This window comes from Scyliorhinus canicula, unplaced genomic scaffold (genome assembly GCF_902713615.1).
Source record: "Scyliorhinus canicula unplaced genomic scaffold, sScyCan1.1, whole genome shotgun sequence".
Taxonomy (NCBI): domain Eukaryota; kingdom Metazoa; phylum Chordata; class Chondrichthyes; order Carcharhiniformes; family Scyliorhinidae; genus Scyliorhinus; species Scyliorhinus canicula.
The window spans coordinates 136,755-158,236 of NW_024055428.1; the positions used below are offsets into that span (position 1 = coordinate 136,755).

General features: G+C 48.4%; 1 protein-coding gene across 5 annotated transcripts; it reads left to right on the forward strand.

The window, feature by feature from the left end:
* The first annotated feature begins 11,566 nt into the window (after positions 1-11,566).
* Positions 11,567-21,003, forward strand: LOC119959357 (zinc finger protein 229-like). 5 transcript variants are annotated; one of them, XM_038787642.1, is made up of 4 exons: positions 12,059-12,094; positions 14,187-14,302; positions 15,960-17,283; positions 19,316-21,003. In XM_038787642.1, the coding sequence occupies exons 1-3, from the start codon at positions 12,060-12,062 to the stop codon at positions 17,276-17,278; spliced, it is 1,470 nt and encodes a 489-aa protein (XP_038643570.1). In that variant the 5' UTR covers position 12,059; the 3' UTR covers positions 17,279-17,283; positions 19,316-21,003. The 5 variants fall into 5 exon arrangements, with proteins under 5 accessions (XP_038643571.1, XP_038643573.1, XP_038643572.1 ...); XM_038787643.1 differs by lacking the exons at positions 12,059-12,094; positions 19,316-21,003 and adding an exon at positions 11,567-11,658 and having other exon boundaries at positions 15,960-17,404; XM_038787645.1 differs by lacking the exons at positions 12,059-12,094; positions 19,316-21,003 and adding an exon at positions 11,637-11,658 and having other exon boundaries at positions 14,187-14,309; positions 15,960-17,404.
* The last annotated feature ends 479 nt before the right edge of the window (positions 21,004-21,482 follow it).

Consider the following 21,482-nt stretch of genomic DNA (forward strand, 5'->3'; position numbering starts at 1 on the left):
CACTCCGCCGCCTGTTCGGAGGGAGAATTCAGAGTGTCCAAATCACCAAACAAGCACGATTTTTGGGACTTGTGGGAGGAAACTGGAGCACCCGGAGGAAACCCACACAGACACAGGGAGAATGTGCAGACTTCGCACAGACAGAGACCCAAACCGGTAATCAAACCCGACTCCCTGGCGCTGAGAATCAGCAATGCTACCCACTGTGCTATCGTGGCAACCTTGTCTCCACAGAGAGCATGAGTACGGTCTCTCCCCGCTCTGAATGGAGTGGTGTTTTTTCAGACTGTGTAATTGGTTAAAGCTCTTTCCACAGTCAGTTCACTGGAACACTCACTCAAGTCGAGTGTGTGTGTATCGGGTTTTCTTACAGTCACACTGATCTTGGAAAATCTTTTCCTACGGACAGACCAGACAAACATTTCTTCTTCCACATTCACAGGCCAATGATATTCAGGTCCTGATGAATGGAGTGACTTTGTTAAATCTGGTTGTGAAGTTTGATTTGAGTTTCCATCTGTAAATCCTCCCCTTCTAACCCCCTATAAAAGGAGTTTACAAAAGCCATCACCGTCAGTCCAGGATAGAAATTCTGAACAGGCAATTCTATTTTCTCTGGAACATTTTTCATTCTCTTGTTCCCCCAAAGCTGTAAATCCCCGTCCCACACACTCTCCCTCCTCCCTGGGCTGAAAACCAAACCCATCTCACCATCTGCACCGTTTCTTTTTTTTAAAATTTGGAGTATGCATTTTATTTTTTCGAATTCAGGGGCAATTTAGCATGGCCAATCCACCTAACCTGCACATCTTTGGGTTGTGGGGAGAAACCCACGCAAACACGGGGAAAATGTGCAAACTGCACACAGACAGTGACCCAGAGCTGGGATCGGACCTGGGACCTCGGCGCCATGAGGCAGTAGTACTAACTACTGCACCACCTTGCTGCCATTCTGCACCATTTCTTTCCTCACTCCCAGTTTTCTCCCTTCCTCTCCTCTGCCTGGGTTCAGTTCTCCAGCTCCTGTCTGCAGACTGACAATAAAATCAATGGGTCTTATTGGGGGGTTTGGGGCCTCCAGCGGGTGTTTGTGAATCCTCCCCACCCACCTGCCAGGGTTTCCTTCCTTGCCATCGGAGAGACCTCTGATTTATTATTCTCCCTTGTGGTCCAGGTCTCTCCCTCAGCTTGACATATTTATTTGTCTGGCGAAAAGGATGGTATCTTTCCTAATGTTCACAATTAAAGGGGTGGGTTCCCATGGAGATGTTTGACATTTCAGGGGACATTAAATTAATAGTGGACAGAGATATGTCTGGTGTTGTTACATGGTACAGATTAGATATATTATTTACGGTTCTGTAATAAAATATATTTATTATGATTTCTCTTCTTTTAATATAAGATTGCAGCTCCGTTATAGATTTCCAGTCATCTCTTCCCTCAGAGGGTTGTTAATCTCTGGATTTCTCTTCCACAGGGACCAGTTGTATCTGGGGGTCATTGAATATATTGAAGCACAAGTTTGACAGATATTTTATTAACAATGGAGTTAAGGGTTACCGGGAACAGGTAGGAAAATAGAGTGAAAGCTGAGATGAGGAGGGATCTCTTCACTCGAGGATGTGGTGAAGCTTTGGAATTCTCTATCCCAGAGGAATGTGGAGCCTCGGTCATCAGGGATGTTCAAGACAAATATTGATAGGTTTCTAGATATTGAGGATATCAAGGGATATGGGGACCGTGTGGGGAAAATGGTGCTGAGGTAGATCGGCCAAGGATCTAATTGAATGGTTAGCAGACTCAGTGGGCCAAATGGCCAACTCTTGCTCCTATTATAATCTGTGTCCTGGTCAGGAAGCAGTGAGCTGAGCTTGGATCTGTCAATCAACATGAATCAGCACCTTCAGGAGAATTAGGAGGGTGAATATCAGATACAGCAGAGTGAGAATGGAGGGAGATTGTGTGGGATGGAGATTTACAGCTTTTGGAGAACGAGAGAGGAAATTATGTTCCATAAGAACTAGAATTGTCTTCTGAGTTTCTATCGTGTACTAACAATGATGATTTTTGCAAATTGTTTTTAAAGGATATTGGAAGAGGAGGAATTATAGACAGAAATCTCAAAGGTCATGTCTCAATGTGACAAACTCAGTCGATTCCTTTTGATCTGAATATCATTGGTGAGAAGGAGAAATGTTTGTCCGATCTGTCGGCTTCCAAAGATTTTAAGTACGAAAAGCACCGAGACTCACACAACACACACCTGAGTGAAAGTGTTCCAGTGAACTGACTGTGAAAACATCAGTGTGACTGGAAAAGCACCGAGACCCACACACCCGAGTGAGAGAGTTCCAGTGAACTGACTGTGGAAAGAGCTTAAACCAGTTACACAGCCTGAAACAAACATCACACCATTCACAGTGAGGAGAGACCGTGCACATATTCTGTGTGTAGACAAGGCTTCCACTGATTGTCCAATCTGGAGAGACATGAGGAGACCCAAAACATGGAGAAACCGTGGAAATGTGGGGACTGTGGGAAGGGATACAGATTCCCATCTGAGCTGGTGACTCATCGACGCATTCACACTGGGGAGAGGCCATTCACCTGCTCTGTGTGTGGGAAGGGATTCACTCGGTTAACCATCCTCAAGTCACACCAGCGAGTTCACACTGTGGAGAAACCATTCATCTGCTCTCAGTGTGGGAAGGGATTCCAATACTTAACCAACCTACGGATCCATCAGCGAATTCACACTGGTGCGCGCCCATTCACGTGCTCTCAGTGTGGGAAGGGATTCACTCAGTCATCCAGTCTGCAGAGACATCAGAAAGTTCACACTGGGGAGAGGCCATTCGCCTGTTCTGTGTGTGGGAAGGGATTCACAGAATCATCCAACCTGCAGAAACATCAGCGAGTTCACACTGGGGAGAGGCCATTCACCTGCTCCCTCTGTGGGAATGGATTCACACGGTTATCCAGCCTGCAGAAACATCGGCGAGTTCACACTGGGGAGAGACCATTCACCTGCTCTCAGTGTGGGAAGGGATTTACACAGTTATTCAGTCTGCAGCGACATCAGCGAGTCCACACTGAGGAGAGGCCATTCACCTGCTCTTAGTGTGGGAAGGGATTACATAGAAATATAGGCAATAGGAGCAGGAGGAGGCCATTTGGCCCTTTGCGCCTTGTAATTGATAATATAGAAAGACGTGTCATTTGGAACATGGAAGTTTGGTAATACCTGATTTAAGAAACAGAAGATAGGGAAAAATCCCACGAAGAGTTAACAGCAGCTGCCAGGAGAGGATTGTAAAATGCAGATAGCTTTGGTCAAGCAGGCTTAGCAAACAAAATAAGCAGGTCTTTCAAGACACAATCAGTGAATTTTAGTATACAGCTAAAAGCAATGTTTCGAACCTCCTTTTTTTAGTTGGGTAAGCAGATGGAAAAGAGTGGATGAGGTTCAGCTGAATTAGGTGACCAGTGTTTAAATGTGAGGCAAATCTTTTAAACTCACCACCAATTGAATCTTTAGTATAAAGCTAAAAACAATATTTCATACCCTCCTTGAAGTTATGCAGCTGGAAAAGAATGGATGAGGTTCAGTTGAATTATGTGACAATTCTAGGTGTGAAATTTTGCTGACATTAGGTGAATATGGAAAGCTGGAGACAATGTGTCTACAAAAACATAAATTAGACCCAAATCAAAGTCAAAATTATGAGCTGGGGACACAATTTGATAATAAATCTATAGAAATGGCAGAATCAAACATCACACCACGTTGAAATCAAAGCATTTTTGAACATCACAAAGGAAACAATCTAATTAGAGATCTATGAGATGAGGTCATGCTCAAAATGAATACTTAGTCGTGTTAGAAACATTTAGATTATAGGTACCTTTTACAATCCAAGTGAAATAAAAATTACTTTACAATAAAGTAATAAAAACTTTAACTGTTATAAAGATATATAAACGAGGGGCTGGTTTAGCTCACTCAGCTAAATCGCTGGCTTTTAAAGCAGACCAAGCAGGCCAGCAGCACAGTTCGATTCCCGTACCAGCCTCCCCGGACAGGCGCCGGAATGTGGCGACTAGGGGCTTTTCACAGTAACTTCATTGAAGCCTACTCGTGACAATAAGCAATTTTCATTTCATTTCAAACGCTGAGAAAGGAGCAGAGAAGAAACAAGAGTCAGCTCTCATAGCTCAGTCATGGGAAAGGGACAGAGCAAAGCAGCCGAGCTAAAACAGCTAATATATCTAATGAAGACCAGAATTTAGAGAGGAGGCAGAGTCAGCTCAGAACCAGCTCTCATAGCTCAGTACATGGGAAAGATGGAGCATAGCAACCAAGCAGAACAGCTAATACATCTGAGGAAGACCAAAAGCTAAAGAAGAGTGATTGTCAAGGTGGGCCTGAAGGTCCCTTCACCCAACCAGGAGAACCCAGAAGCAAAATCTTTTTACTTTTCTGTAAAGGCAGTGATTGCATCTTTTAAAAGAAGAAATATAAGAATAAAATAACTTAAAAGTTTTAACCTGACACAGTGGTTATTACAAAGCCTACTTTACTTAGCAACGCAGGACCCAGGATACCGATGCTACTAAAGTGGTAAGTAGGTAAAATTCTTCGGTGAAGGTATGGGTTATACCGGGGGATAACTTGAAAATATAGTTTGACCTGAATAGCACCCACAGAAGCCTGCATCGGAGTCAGGGAGTGAGAATCCCTGTTCACCATTTAGAATATCGACCCTTTTTGGTATCGGGGGAGTTCTAAGAATAGTGGTGAGTTTTTAACTTCAGCCTGCTCTGCAATTCATTATGATCATGGCTTATCATCCAACTCTTTTCACAGTGACTTCATTGCAGTGTTAATGCAAGCCTACTTGTGGCAATAAAGATTATTATTGTTATTATTAATAAGATGTGCAGGGTAGGTGAATTGGCCACGCTAAATTGCCCCTTAATTGGAAAAAAGAATTGGGTATTTAAAAATTTTAAAAAATCATTAATCTGTCTTGTGAATATCTGGGCCCAAGCACCGATCCCTGCGGTACCCCACTAGGCACGGCCTGCCAGTTTGAAAAAGACCATTAATTCCTCCTCTTTGTTTCCTGTCTGCCAACCAGTTTTTTAAATCCATCTCAATACACTACCCCTAATCACATGTGCTTTAATTTTACACACTAATCTTTTATTTTACTTTGTCAAAAGCCAGCTGAAAATCCAAATATACCACATCCACTGGCTTCCCCTCGTTAACTCTACCAGTTACACACTGGAAGAATTCCAGTCGATTTAGTCAAGCATAATTTCCCCGTCATAAATCCATGCTGACTCTGTCCGATCCTGCCACTGTTTTCTCAGTGCTTTGCTATAAAATCTTTGATAATGGATTCTAGAATTTTCCCCACTGCCGATGTCAGGTTTACTGGCCTATAATTCCCTGTTTCTCTCTCATTTCAAATAGTGAGGTTACATAAGCCACCCTCCAATCTGCAGGAACTGTTCCAGAGTCTATGGAATCCTGGAAGATGACCACCAATGCATCCACTATTATTACAGATTTACATGGGGATCGGTTAGCTCTCCATCCATCAGCATCTCCTATTCCTTTCTCCCTCATGTATGTATCTAGCTTTACGTTCAATGGATTCATGCTGTTCACCTCAACCACTCGCTGTGGCAACGAGTTCCACATTCTCACCACTCGCTGGGTAAAGAGGTTTCCACTGAAATTCCTATTGGATTATTGAATCCCTTCATAATCTCAAAGACATCCACCAGGTCACCCAACAGTCTTCTCCTTTCCAGAAAAAAGCAGCCCCAGCCTTTCCTGAGTGTTAAATGCTCTCAGTTCTGTACATTATTAATCTTTATTGCACCTTATCTAGTGCCTCTATTTCCTTTTTCTAAATGGAGATCACTAACGTTGACACAGCTCCCAGTGTAATCGAACCATCCAGGGAATTATAGACCTGAGCTTTACGTCAGTGGTAGGCAAACTGTTGGAGAAGATACTGAGGGATAGGATCTATTCACATCTGGAAGAAAATAGACTTATCAGTGATAGGCAGCATGGTTTTGTGCAGGGAAGGTCATGTCTTACAAACCTAATAGAATTCTTTGAGGAAGTGAGAAAGTTAATTGATGAGGGAAGGGCTGTAGATGTCGTATACATGGACTTTAGTAAGGCATTTAATAAGGTTTCCCACGGCAGGTTGATGGAAAAAGTGAAGTTGTATGGGGTTCAGGGTGTACTAGCTAGATGGATAAAGAACTGGCAACAGGAGACAGAGAGTAGTGGTGGAAGGGGGTGTCTCAAAATGGAGAAGGGTGACTAGTGGTGTTCCACAGGGATCCGTGCTTGGACCACTGTTGTTTGTGATCTACATAAATGACCTGGAGGAAGGTATAGGTGGTCTGATTACCAAGTTTGCAGATTATACTAAGATTGAGGGGGTTGCAGATAGCGAGGAGGACTGTCAGAGAATACAACAAAATATAGATAGATTGGAGAGTTGGGCAGAGAATTGGCAGATGGAGTTCAATCCAGGCAAATGCGAGGTGATGCATTTTGGAAGATCAAATTCAAGAGCGGACTATACGGTCAATGGAAGGGTCTTGGGGAAAATTGATGTGCAGAGAGATCTGGGAGTTCAGGTCCATTGTTCCCTGAAGGTGACAACGCAGGTTGATAGAGTGGTCAAGAAGGCATACAGCATGCTTGCCTTCATCGGACGGGGTATTGAGTACAAGAGTTGGCAGGTCATGTTACGGTTGTATAGGAATTTGGTTCGGCCACATTTGGAATACTGCGTGCAGTTCTGGTCGCCACATTACCAGAAGGATGTGGATGCCTTGGAGAGGGTGCAGAGGAGGTTCACCAGGATGTTGCCTGGTATGGAGGGTGCTAGCTATGAAGAAAGGTTGAGTAGATTAGGATTGTTTTCGTTGGAAAGACGGAGGTTGAGGAGGGACCTGATTGAGGTCTACAAAATTATGAGAGGTATGGACAGGGTGGATAGCAACAAGCTTTTCCCAAGAGTGGGGGTGTCAGTTACAAGGGGTCACGATTTCAAAGTGAGAGGGGGAAAGTTTAAGGGAGATGTGCATGGAAGGTTTTTTACGCAGAGGGTGGTGGGTGCCTGGAACGCTTTACCAGTGTAGGTGGTAGAGGCGGGCACGATAGCATCATTTAAGAAGCATCTAGACAGGTATATGAATGGGTGGGAACAGAGGGAAGTAGACCTTGGAAAATAGGAGACAAGTTTAGATAAAGGATCTGGATTGGTGCAGGCTGGGAGGGCCGAAGGGCCTGTTCCTGTGCTGTAATTTTCTTTGTTCTTTGTTTCCAGTTTGTTTCTATCCTTCTGGATGGAAAGTACGGGGTGTGCTTCCTGCAGGAAACCCATTCCGGGTGACGACGCTCAGTGGACCCTGGAGTGGCAAGGAGGAGTCTTCATGAGTCACCTGGCCCACGTTCGGGCGGGGTGGCTATCTTGTTGGCTCCACATTTTCAGCCAGAGATCTTGGGGGTCAAGGAGCCAGTGCCAGGCCGTCTGCTGCGCCTGAAGGTCCGTTACAGGGCAGTGCTGATCCACTTTCTAAACGTGTACGCTCCGGCAGAAGGACCGCAGCAGTGGACTTTCTTTGGAAAAGTGTCCACTCTTTTTGCCACCATTCCGGTGGGCGAGTGCATTGTCCTCGGAGGAGATTTTAATTGCACCCTCCAGGACAAGGACCGTGGTGGTGTCCAGCGCAGCTCGGCGGCGGTGGTGAAGTTGAGGGACCTGGTTAGGTCCTTTGACTTGGTGGACGTCTGGCAGACTCTCCATCATGAATTGCGGGCGTACACTTATGTGCGGCCTCCGTTCAGAGCATCCAGAATCGACCGTCTTTACATTTCCAAGACGTACTTGCCCAGCGTTCCGACGACTTCCATGGAGCAGGTGCCGTGCTCGGATCACCACCTGGTGTGGGCGGGGTTCGCCCCGTCCCGCGCTCAGACACGGTCTGCGCACTGACACTTTAACAACCTGCTGCTGGAGGACGAGCGGTTCCTGGAATCGTTCCACTGTTTCTGGGCCGGCTGGAGAAGGAAGTGGGGTGACTTCCCCTCCTTGAGGCTATGCTGGGATGTGGGCAAGACTCACGTCCGCGCCCTCTGTCAGGGGTACACGAAGGGGTCTATGGCAAGGCGGAATTCCACGATCGCCAAATTGGCTGAGAAACTCCTCGATCTGGAGTCACGTCTTGCTCAGCCCGATGAGGACCCGGCCCTGCGGCTGGTGTACAGAGAGGAGGGACACGCTGTGGGACCTGCAACTTGCCGGGTCCCGGGGCGCGTACGTGAGGTCGCGGATCCGTCTCCTGACAGATATGGACCGCGGCTCCCCCTTCTTCTACTCGCTGGAAAGAGGGCTGGGGGCCCGTCGGCAGATTTCTACGCTGCTGGCCGACGACGGGTCCCTCGTCTCGCATCCAGAGGGGGTCAGGATCCTGATTAGGGATTTTTATTCCAACCTATTCTCTCCAGATCCATCCAGCGAGGACGCTTGCAGAGTTCTGTGGGAGGACCTGCCGCAGGTCGGCCCGGAGGGCGCTGGGAAGCTCGATGATCCCATCAACCTCCAAGAGCTGACCAGCGCCCTGGACAGTCTGTCACGGGGAAAAACCCCAGGGCTGGACGGGCTGACCGTGGAGTTCTGGGATGTCCTGGGGAGCGACTACGCGGGGGTCCTGGGGGAATGTATTGCGACCGGGGAGATGCCCCTTTCGTGGCGCAGGGCCGTCATTGCCCTGCTGCCCAAGAAGGGGGATCTCCGCCAAATTAAGAACTGGCGACCGGTCTCCCTCCTCAGCATGGATTCCAAAATCTTTGCCAAGGTGTTGTCTTTACACCTTGGCCCCGTGCTGGACCACATGATCCACCCTGACCAATCCGACACAGTCCTGGACCGCACAATGTTTGATAACACCCACCTGGTGCTGGGACATTATTCATTTCTCCCAGAGGACTGGTGTGTCAGGCGCCTTCCTGTCTCTTGACCAGGAGAAGGCGTTCGACAGGGTGGGGCACGAGTATTTGCTCGGGACTCTGCGAGCTTTCAGGTTCGGATTGCATTTTGCCGCCCGGATCCGATTACTGTACGCTGCTTCGGAGCGTCTGATTAAGGGTAACGGGTCCCTGACGGCGCCCCTTCGCTTTGGGAGAGGAGTGCGTCAGGGCTGCCCCCTGTCCGGCCAACTTTATTCTCTCTGCTTGGCGTCTTTCCTGTGCCTCCTGCAGAGGAGGTTAATGGGGCTGGTTCTGCCCGAGCCGGACATGGAGGTGGTCCTTTCGGCTGACGCTGATGACGTGCTTCACATGTTCACTGACTCCGGTGACCTGCAGAGGATGCAAGAGTGCCAGGCTGTCTACTCCGCCGCGTCTTCCGCACGGATCAACTGGGCTAAATGTTCTGGACTCCTGGTCGGTCCGTGGCAGATGGACCCCCTCCCGGAGGAGCTCAGGCCCTTCAACTGGAGTCGGACCAATATCCTGTACTTGGGAATCCATCTTTGCCCAGCAGAGGAAGCCTGGCCGGCGAACTGGCAGGAGCTGGAGACCAAGGTCACCACTTGCCGGAGATGCTGGACAGGGCTGCTCCGAGTGCTGTCCTGCAGGGGTCGAGTTCCCGTCATAAACGAGCTGATTGCCTCCATGCTGTGGTACCGGCTGGTCACTTTGACTCCTCCCCCTGATTTTGTCACACGCATCCAGAGAACCCTGCTTCGGTTCTTCTGGGACAAACGATTGCACGGGGTCGCTGCGGAGGTCTTGAATCTCCCGATTGCGGAGGGCGGACAGGCGCTGGTGTGCCTTCGCAGCCAGATTGCGACTTTCCGCCTCAGACGCTGCAGTGATACCTGTACGTTGAGCCTCCTCCACGATGCTGTGCCCTGGCGACGTATTTCTTCTGCCAGGTGCACGGCCTGAACTATGACGCGCAGCTCCTGTTCGTTAACCAGGGTCTTTTACCAGGACCTCCTCAAAGTCTGGAACATGGTCGCCACGCGCCGCAGCTCTCCCCTGTCAGGAGTACTGGCCCTCGCGAGGGAGTCGTTGCTCAGGAATCCGCACCTCCACCAATTTCCATTCCAGTGGCTGGTGGAGCGGAGGGCTGTGGATGCCGGGGTGACCAGGATTGGGGACGCGCTGGGCGGCGGAGGGCGGGCTGGCTGACACCCCACGAGCTAGCCGAGCGCGGGGCAGTGTCTGGTACATGGCCAATGCCATCCAAGGCCTCAAAACGGCCGTGCTCGTCCCCGCGGGCATATTGGAGCTAAAGACGGTGTGGTTGTGCGGTGGCATCCCGTCTGAGCGGACCCCTGCTCGGACAGAATTTCACATTGGTTCCAGGCCCCTACGCACCCGCCGGGCGCCGGCACTGCTGCCTCATGCAAATACCCTCCGTGGCATTTCGCACTGCACGGAGGGGTTGCCTGTACGGCCTGCTGTTGCACACCTTCCACCTCCTTCCTCTTGCCCGCCGTCTGGAGACGCCTTGGCGTGCCTCATTGCCGTCTGGCGGCAGAGGTCCCTGCTGGGGTCCCTCTATAGAGGCGTCATCCCCATAAAACTTGGGGACCTGGGGTGGAGGGTGCTGCACATGGCAGTGCCGTACAACTATCGGATTCACCACTTCGCGGCTCTGCCAGAGACTTGCTCCTTTTGTGGCCTGGTGGAGACCGTGGAGCACGTTTATGTTGTCTGTCCCAGGCTGCACCCCCTCTTTGATTTCTTGACGTTGTTGTTGAGGTTTTATTTGCACTTCAGCCCCACGCTCCTGATCTACAGACATCCGGTGTGGCGAGGGGCAGGGAAGGCGGAAGACGTCCTTATGAACCTGCTCCTGGGCCTGGCCAAACTAGCCATTTATCGGTCCAGGCAGCGGGTGAGCGAGGGGGTCGTCCAGCCCGACTGTCTGCCCCTCTTCCGCGGCCTCGTTCGTGGCCGGCTGTCCCTGGAGAGGGAGCATGCGGTGTCCACGGGCACACTGGAAGATTTCCGTGCTCGGTGGGCACCGCAGGGGTTGGATTGCCTTATCTACCCCGATTTTCACACTCTAATTTGACGGGTGTTAGATAAGTTTCTGTTCCCTTGTTCCTTTTGGGTTGTGCTCCACTCGTTTTAGCAGCACCCCCTTCTTTTGTTTTATCCATTATTTGCTTTATGTTCTTTTGCTTAGTTCTTTTCACACCCAGCATCATGTTAAGGCAGATGCTGGCTTAATCCTGCACATGAACATAAATGTGCAGGTCTCAAAACTCACAAAAAAAACCGAACATCAACTAAAGCAGTGAAGCCCCAAAACAGCTTCAGTAAAACCTCCCGGCCGAGCCCAGCATCGGCACTGCGCATGCTTCAGCTCACCATGCCCAGGGAGTGGTTGACGGCAGCTCTTGTCCAATAGGAAGAGAGGGGCTGGACTGGAGGATCGAACGGAGTGGCTTGTCCTCCAACCAATCGGAGTGAGTGGGGGGCGGGGCTGGGCCCCGGTGTCTCCCACGTGATTGGAGCATGCGCAGTGCCGATGACAGTTGACGATTCAGGCAGTAGTATTGAAATACTCCGCTGGTCATATCTCGCCCGCTGAGGTATGAGGGAGGGATGGAGCCGGTGGATGGGTCGGGAGGTTTCATAAACACTCTGTGTGGGCCCCAATCCCCGAATACGAAGCTCGGATACGACAGTTGAACCGGCGAACGCTGCTCGGGCTTTTCCCCGAGACAGGCCCCGATGGCCGGGCGCATGCGTAGGGAGCGAGAGGCCTGGCTTTGCTCCGCCTCCCATTCACTCTGATTGGCTGGAGGACCAGCCGCTGTCGGTCAGTCCTCCAGGCCCGCCCCCTGGGCTGGAGCAAACCTTTCAGAATCATCCCACAGACAGAAGTCTTCCAACACCAGGTTAAAGGTTTGTTTCAAATCAATGACACTGCTCCTTCCTCAGGTGAATAAAGCGGTATGTTCTATAAACATATATATAGACAAAGTCAAAGATGCAAGACAAGGCTTTGAATGTGAGCATTTGCAGGTAATTAAGTCTTTACAGATCCAGAGACGGGTATATCCTAGTTTGTGGACTATTAGAATAAATGTACATTTCTATAAAACCTTGCACTGCCACTGGACCTTCTGAAGTCTTTTAGAGACAATGGAGTACTTTTGAAACATATTCACTGTTGTAATATAAGATGCTGTAAGTATGCATGTTGGATTGGATTTGTTTCTTGTCACGTGTACTGAGGTACAGTGAAAAGTATTTTTCTGCAAGCAGCCAACAGATCATTAAGTACATGGAAGAAAAGGGAATAAAAGAAAATACATAAGAGGACAACACAAGGTATACAATGTAACTACATAAACACCGGCATCGTATGAAGCATACATGGTGTTGTGTTAATGAGGTCAGTCCATAAGAGTGTCATTTAGGAGTCTGGTAACAGGCCCGGGTTACCGGCCGCCATCTTTACAGAGGACAAGGTGCTGCAGGGTGCATGTGCTGCGAGCCTGGACCGGATACCAACTCTCCCGGATTGACTGACTGGAGTCTCCAGGATTTTATTTTATTCGGAGTCACTGGCTGGGCCAACATTTATTGCGCATCCCTGATTTTCCTTGAACTGAGTGGCTTTCTAGACCATCTCGGAGGGCATTTAAAGAGTCAACCACATTGCTGTGGTTTGGAATCGTGTCGGCTAGACCAGGTAAGGATGGAAATTTTGTTTTCCATTCATTCATGGCAGTGTTCTTCAAACTTTTATTCCGGGGATCCATTTTTACCAACCGGCCAACCTTCGGGCCCCAACCCAACCGATATTCGCGCTGCACACCAGCCGGCCTTCGTGACACACGCTGGCCGACCTGCACGACCCACCATTTTCTCTTACCTTGTTTGCTGCTGATAAAAATGGAGGAAATGGTTTTGGGTCCCTTTGGCCCTCGTACACGTTCCTCCAATGGAACCTGTTGGATGAAGGTGAAGCCTTCCTGTGTCGGAAAATATGGAGTCTCCATCTGTCCAAAGTTCTGCATGTTTTTTCTGTAAATTTTTACCAAATAAATCCCCCCTGAACTTGTTTTAAAAAAATGAAATGAATAAAAACCACTCCAGAACTTGTAAAAGAAAAAGTTGCAATGGTTTAAAAAAAAATAGAGGCAGCACTGCGCATGCATGCCCGTTTATCGGCACGCATGCGTATTCTGCGAGCATGTAAAAACATCGGCCGCATTGCGCATGCACGCACGATGATCAGGCACGCATGTGCAATGCAGCCGATTTTTTTTTTTACATGTTCGCAGAATATGCATGCGCGCCAGTCATCGTGCGTGCAAGCGCAGTGCACCAACTTTTTTTAACGGTTTGCGGCCCCTTGCAGCCGGCATTATTCAAAGCCGGCTGCTGCACAGGAATTTGAGCGATCGGGAGCGTCGCGGTCAACGGCTACATGACCCTTCCGACATACGCCCGCGACCCCCCCCCCCCCCCGTGGGTTGCACCCCCGACTTTGAAGAACACTGATTCACGGGATGTTGGTGTCGGTGGCTGGGCCAGCATTTATTACCCTTCCTAATTGCCTTTAAACTGAGTGCATCTCAGACAGCACTTTAAGAGTCAACAAGCTGACTGTGGATCTGGAGTCACGTGTAGGCCAGACCAGGTAAGGATAGAAGATTTCCTTCACTGAAGGACATCAGTGAATCAGATGGGTCTTTACAGCAATTGACAATCGTTTCAGGGTCTTCAGTAGACTTTAATGAATTCAAATGTGACCTTCTGTCTTAAGAAGATTCATGTCTGGAAAATCATTAGGGCAGTAAAGAAGATTTTTATGTAATTTTCTTTGACCATTTCTCTTCAGTGGATATAAAAATTTTGAAAATGGGATAAAGGTCGTTTGGCTGACAGTCAATCACTGTCCTGTAAGGTAATGAGTCCTTTTGCTTCCCAATTGGCCGAGGAAGGCAGTGTGTCACAAGGATGGATGTGTTGACCGATTAAAGGCTGGAGGATGGGGGCAGGTCATATGATCAAATCTCCAGGAATACATTTGATCAAGTTGGTGAGGAGAGAATGTTGTGAATTTCTATCCTAAACTGACAGTGAGGTTTCTGCAAATTTACAGGATAATGGAAGTGGAGGTTGAACAGACGGGAAACGCAAACCAAATGTCACATCGCGATCTGACAGAGTCACTCGATTCATCAGAACCTGAATATCAGCAGCATCTGGGTGTGGAAGGTAAAAGGTTTGTCTGTTCTGTCTGTGAGGGAAGATTTCAGGTCTCAGTGTGACTGGAAAAGCCCCGAGATTCACAAATCCTGGTTAGGCCAAATCTAGAGAACTGTGTTCAGTTCTGGGCAACAAACCTGAGGAAGGATAGAATGGCCTCGGAGGGAGTGCAGCACAGATTTACCTGAGTGATATCTGAACCCCCGGGGTTATATTAGACATGATGGCACAGAGAATGGCATTTGGCCCATTGAATCCATGCTAGCTCTTTGGAGCAATCCCGTCAGTCCCATTCTCCTGCTCTATCCCTGTTTTCTTTTGAAATCAAATGATTCATTGTGTCTATTTTCAAACTCCCTCATAGGCAGCAAGTTTCAGGTAATTGTCGCTCGCTGTGTAAAAATATATCTCATATCACCTCATATCTCCTGTACCTTTTACATACAAACTAGGATCAGGCCACTCGGCCCCTCGAGACTGCTCAGCATTCAAAAATATTGTGGCTCATCTCATTCTAACCTCAACTCCATATTCCTGCCTACCCCTGATAACCTTTCACCCCCTTGCTCATCACGCTCTGCCTTAAAACTATTCAAGGACTCTGCATCCGCTGCCTTTTAAGGACTCGAGTTCCAAAGTCTTATAACCCTCAAGAGAATAAAAAATCCTAATTTCCATCTTAAATGGGCGACTCCTTATTTTGCCACAGTGACCCCCGTGTCCCAGATTCTCCCACAAGAGGAAACATCCTCTCCACATCCACCCTGTCAAAACCCTTCAGGGTCTTATATTGTTCAATCCAGGTTTTACCCAAAACTTTAAATCTGTGTCCGGGCTGCTTGTACGATCAGTGAATGGAAACAGAGTTTCTTTGTCCACCCGATGGAAATCTGGCATAATCTTGTGGACCTGAATCAAATCTCCCCTCAATCTCCTTTGCTGGAACCATTCTGGTAAATCTCCTCTGCACCTTCTCCAAGAACCTTCACATCCTTCCTGAAGAGTGGTGACCAGAGCTTTATAAAGATTCATAGAATAGAATTAGAACGATAGAATTCCAACAGTGCAGAAGGATGCCATACGGCCCATCGGGTCTACACCGATTCTCTGAAAGGGCACCCTGCCTCGGCCCACACCCCTCCCCTGTTCCTGCCACCCCATAGCCCCACCTAACCTGCACATCCCTGGACACTAAGGGGCAATTTATCAAGGCCAATCCACCTAACTTTCTCTTCTTTGGATTGTTGGAGGAAACCTGAGCACCGGGTGGAAACTCACGTAGACACGGGGAGAAAGTGCAAACTCCACACAGTCACCAAGGCCAGAATTGAACCCGGGTCCCTGGCGCTGCGAGGCAGCAGTGTTAATCACTGTGCCACCAGAAGCATAGTTTCAGTATCAATATTACTCTTGATGAAGCTCAGATCGAATTTGCTTTGCCAAATACTCTGTTAATATGTCTTGTAGATATACAAAATCCACCTTCGCCTCTTTCTCTCTCCTCCCAAAGAGGCCAGTGGGTTTTATAACAATCCAGCCGTTTTCATGGTCACTTTTTCCCAGAGCCGGCCCCACAAGTGACCAGATGCATTCAGCTCAATTTCATAACCTGCCTTTGTGTTTTTGTGGGGTCTCTCTCATTCCCTATTTTCTGTTTTTAAATCAGTTTCACAGGGTGTTCGAAGGCGAGGATTCAAAGTCCGGAAACTCAAACCAAACATCACATCAGGATCTGACAGAGTCCTCAATTTATCATATCCTGAATATCAGCGGATTTTGAACATGGAAGGAAAAAGCATTGTTCACAGTGGGGTGAAACCGTACATGATTTGTTTGTGTGGACGAGGATTCGCTCTATCAGACCTCACAAGCCACAAATGCAGTCACACCGAGGAGAAACCGTGGAAATGTGCGGACTGTGGGAAAGGATTCACTTCCCCCTCCAAGCTGGAAACTCATCAACGCAGTCACACTGGGGAGAGACCCTTCACCTGCTCCAAGTGTGGGAAGGGATTCACTCAGTCATCCACTTTGTCCACACACCAGCGAGTTCACACTGGGGAGAGACCATTCACCTGCTCAGAGTGTGGGAAGGGATTTTCTTTTTCAACCCACCTGCTGAGTCACCAGCGAGTTCACACTGATGAGAGACCGTTTCATTGTCCAGACTGCGGGATGTGCTATAAAAGTTCTGGGGAACTGATTCGCCATCAACGTGTTCACACTGACGAGAGACCGTTTAGGTGCTCTTACTGCGGGACTGGGTTCAGACAATCATCTGACCTCACTGTACATCAGCGAAGTCACACTGGGGAGAGGCCATTCACCTGCTCAGAGTGCGGGAAGAGATTCACTCGATCATCTGACCTGCAGAGGCACCAGCGAATTCACACTGGGGAGAGGCCATTCAGCTGCTCCAAGTGTGAGAAAAGATTCTTGCGATCATCTGACCTGGAGAAGCACCAACGAATTCACTCTGCGGAGAGAACATTCAGCTGCTCCAAGTGTGGGGAAGGATTCACCCAGTCATCCGACCTGCTAAGTCACCAGCGAATTCACACTGATGAGAGACCGTTTCAATGCCCAAACTGCGGGAAGAGCTATAAGAGTTCTGGGGAACTGATGCATCATCAACATGTTCACACCGATGAGAGACCGTTTAGGTGCTATCATTGTGGGACTGGTTTCAGGCGATCATCTCACCTCACTGTACATCAACGAATTCACACTGGGGAGAGACCATTCACCTGCTCCTGGTGTGGGAAGGGATTCACTCAGTCCTTCAACCTGCAGAAGCACCAGCGAATTCACACTGGGGAGAGGCCATTCACCTGCTCCCAGTGTGGGAAGCGATTCACTGAGTCATCTGCCCTGCAGAAGCACCAGCGAGTTCACACTGGGGAGAGACCGTTCACCTGCTCCAATTGTGGGAAGGGATTCGGCACTTCATCCCACCTCCTGAGACACCAACAGTGCCACAAATAACTGCAGTAATTGAATTTTGCTGTTACTCACATTCAGGACTGAACCATGTTCATTTGGGTCTCTTTCTGCTCATTTACAGGGGCTAATATTCTGGCTAAAAGTCAAAAAAATTAAATTTGTGTTAAATGCGCACTGTTGAAACTTTTTAATATCTCTGACACAATTTAGCTCCTTTTGAAGTACTCTCGCTCTCCCCTGTCTCTTCCACCCTCACCCCCAACATGAAGTGTGAGGAGCTTGTGGAGCTTCTTTGTGACTGAGATTGAGTCAATCCGATCAGCTGCCTCTGCTGCTTCCCTCCCTTCCACGTGCCCACCGGACCAAACTGTCTCTAAATTTCATCCTTTCCCGAGCCCTGAACCCACATCTTTCTCTAGTTTCTCTCCCATCTCCTCTCATGCCCTCTCAGAGCTCATCTTGTCCATGAGACCCAGCTCCTGCTCCATCGACCCTATTCCCACTGAGCTACTGATCAGCCAACTACCCTGTGTCCACGGATATTGTCAACATTTCTCTCTCTTCAGGTACTATCCCTCTGTCCTTCAAATCTGCCATCATCACCCCCTCCTCTATAAAACATACTCTTGACCCTGCCATCCTTACAAATTACTGACCCATCTTCAACCTCCCTCTCCTCTCCAAACTCTTTGAACATGTTGTCACCTCCCAAATCCTTGCCCATCTTTCTTAGAACTCCTATGTTTGAATCCCTTCAATCAGGTTTCTGCCCTGTCACAGTAATGAAATACAAGAGACAAACAGAATCTTACCTGGAGAGAAAGACAGACAATTTGGGAACTTAGATCCAACACAGAAGTGTTAATAAGACCAGAAGACAAGGGTAGCAGCACAGTCATTATCGAGAGACAACAATACCTGCTGGAGTCGGACAGACAACTAAACAACACAAATCACAACACCAAGCTCCTTCGATCAATCTACCCGAGACAGGAAGGAGAATTGGAGACAGACTGGAAGAACTCAAATATTCCAGACACATTAACCAAAAACAACAGCTGGAACCAAGGGAGTTGTACCGGCTCCCTAAAATACCCAAAAACATGGACAGGACCAGGGAAATACCACCAGACAGACCCATTGGATCAGAGTGACTGAGAAATCCTGCAGATTCATAGAATTTACAGTGCAGATGGAGGCCATTCGGCCCATCGAGCCTGCACCAGCCCTCGGAAAGAGCACCCTACTTAAGCTCATGACTCCACCCTAGCCCCATAACCCAGTAACTCCACCTAACCTTTTTTGGACACTGAGGAGCAATTTAGCATAGCCAATCCACCAAACCTACACAGCTTTGAGCGGTGGGAGAAAACTGGAGCACCCGGAGGGAACCCACGCACACATGCGGGGAATGTGCAAACTCCACACGGTTACCCTGGAATTGAACCCAGGTCGCTGGAGCTGTGAGGAAGCAGTGCTAACCACTGTGCCACCATGCTACACCTGTGGCGGGAGAAACAGATTTGGAAACACTTTGTGGATCTGCAAACCCTTCACCATCAGTGTCAGCTCCCTGGTTTGCAGCTGCGGAGCTTCTTCCTCCCTCCCGGGAACAGGCCCAGGTTAACGGGCACCATCCTGCTTCACACACTGGAGGGTGGTTCACATCACAGGATGGGGGATAATAAATAAGAGCTGACACTTTGCACTCAAATCAATGAGGACTCTGATCTCTGACAAGGAAGGAAACCCTGGCAGGTGGGCGGAGAGGATTCACAAACATCCGCTGGAGGCCCCAAACCCCCCCAATAAGACCCATTGATTTTATTGTCAGTCTGCAAACTGGAGCTGGAGAACTGAACCCAGGCAGAGGAGAGGGAGGGAGAAAACTGGGAGTGGAGGAAAGAAATGGTGCAGATGGGTTTGGATTTCAGCCCAGGGAGGAGGGAGAGTGTGTGGGACGAGGATTGACAGCTTCGGGGAATGGAGAGGAAAAAATGTTCCCGAGAAAGTAGAATTGTCTGTTCAGAATTTATATGCTCCAGTGACAGTGATGATGTTTGTAAATTCCTTTTACAGGATATTAGAAAGGAGGATTTACAGATGTGAGACTGAAACCAAACATCATCTGGCAGTCACTCAATTGATCAGGACCTGAAAATCCTCAGACTTTGAATGTTGAAGGAGAAATGTTTGTCTCTTCTGTCTGTGAGAAACAACTTTAAATACCAGTGTGACTGGAAAGATATCGAGACCCACACAACACACACCCGAGTGAGAGCGTTCAGTGAATTGACTGCGGAAAGAGCTTCAACCAGTTACACAGCCTGAAGAAACTTCACAGCGAGGAGAAACTGTACACGTGTCCTGTATGTGAAGAAGACTTCAACTGATCATCCAACTTGGAGAGACACAAGGACACTGGCACCATGGAGAAACCATGGAAATGTGAGGACTGTGGGAAAGGATTCAGTTATCCTTCCCTGCTGGAAAACCATCGGCGCATTCACACTAGGGAGAGGCTGTTCACCTGCTCTGTGTGTGTGGGGAGGGATTCATTCAGTCATCTGGCCTTTGGTCTCACCAGCGGATTCACACTGAGGAAAAGCTATTCATCTGCACCTCCTGTGGAAAGAGGTTCAGGCATTCTTCAGCACTCACTGTACATCAACGCACTCACACTGGGGAGAAGCCGTTCGTCTGCTCCGAGTGTGGGAAGGGATTCACTCAGTCATTTCACCTGCTGTCACACCAGCGTGTTCATAGAGGTGAGAGGCCGTTCACCTGCTCTGTGTGTGGGAAGGGATTCACTGGATCATCCCACTTACTGTCACACCAGCGTGTTCACATTAAGGAGAAACCATTCAGCTGCACTTCCTGTGGAAAGAGTTTCAGACAGGCATGCTCCCTCATTGCACACCAGCGGCTCCATACTGGGGAAAGACCGTTTACTTGCTTTGTGTGTGGGAAAGGATTCACAGTTTTACCCACCCTTCTGAGACACCAGCGAATTCACACTGAAGAGAAACCATTCAGCTGCACCTCCTGTGGAAAGAGTTTCAGGCAGTCATCCAACCTCACTGCTCACCAACGCACTCACACTGCGGAGAGACCATTCACATGCTCCGTGTGTGGGAAGGGATTCAATCGGTCGTCCAACCTCACTGCTCACCAGCGCGTTCACACTGGGGAGAAACCGTTTACCTGCTCAGTGTGTGGGAAGGGATTCGCAAAGTCTTTCAACTTGCTGGCACACCAACGCACTCACACTGAGAGACCATTCAACTGCTGTGTGTGTGGGAAGGGATTCACTCAGTCACGATGCCTCCAGAAACATCAGCAAGTTCATCAATGACTGCAGGGGTTGGATTCTGCTGTTGTTGCTGTTGTTTAGTTTTGATCATCTGACAATATTCTGTTCCTGCTGATAACGCCTGTAACAGCTGGAACTTAATCTGCTGAAAATGCCATTTATTGTGGGGGCTACAGTGTCTATTTCTAAAAGTACCATCTGTGATCTTTCTCCTTAATTCAAGAACTCTCAGCAGAAGCCTGTTTAGAATAAATTTATGATCTTTTGCTTCAATCTAAATCAATCTTTGGTGTAAACTCTACAATCCAGTGTCTGAAAGATGCAACTGCAGAGCTCAAAATATATTTTTTCAATGGCTCTTCTTGAGATTTTGGGCAGCACAGTAGCATTGTGGATAGCACAATTGCTTCACAGCTCCAGGTCCCAGGTTCATTTCCGGCTTGGGTTACTGTCTGTGCGGAGTCTGCACATCCTCCCGTGTGTGCATGGGTTTCCTCCCACAGTCCAAAGATGTGCAGGTTAGGTGGATTGGCCATGATAAATTGCCCTTAGTGTCCAAAATTGCCCTTAGTGTTGGGTTGGGTTACTGGGGATAGGGTGGAGGTGTTGACCTCGGGTAGGGTGCTCTTTCCAAGAGCCGGTGCAGACTCGATGGGCCGAGTGGCCTCCTTCTGCACTGTAAATTCTATGATAATCTATGATTTTCTCGAGAGATGCCCTTTTATTTTCGGGAGTTAATTTTTGGTTTCCAGGATCTCTTTTTCCACTCTCACTGACTCCTTTATTAAGTGATGTAGTCACGTAATCACATTACTGTCTGTATTTGTGTTGAATATTTTTTGAGTTTACTTCTTTTTGTAGATAAGAAAGCACAAATACCAAAGACTGTATACATATTAAATGTTTTAACTTTGGAATCTATAAATAAGATGT

Excerpts from the sequence above, each read along its gene's own strand:
- LOC119959357 (XM_038787642.1), top strand. The coding sequence starts at position 12,060 with ATGCAAGACAAGGCTTTGAATGTGAGCATTTGCAG. Across the intron at positions 12,095-14,186 it reads TTGAATGTGAGCATTTGCAG|GATAATGGAAGTGGAGGTTG; the intron begins GTAATTAAGTCT and ends GCAAATTTACAG. Across the intron at positions 14,303-15,959 it reads GCAGCATCTGGGTGTGGAAG|TTTCACAGGGTGTTCGAAGG; the intron begins GTAAAAGGTTTG and ends TTTTTAAATCAG.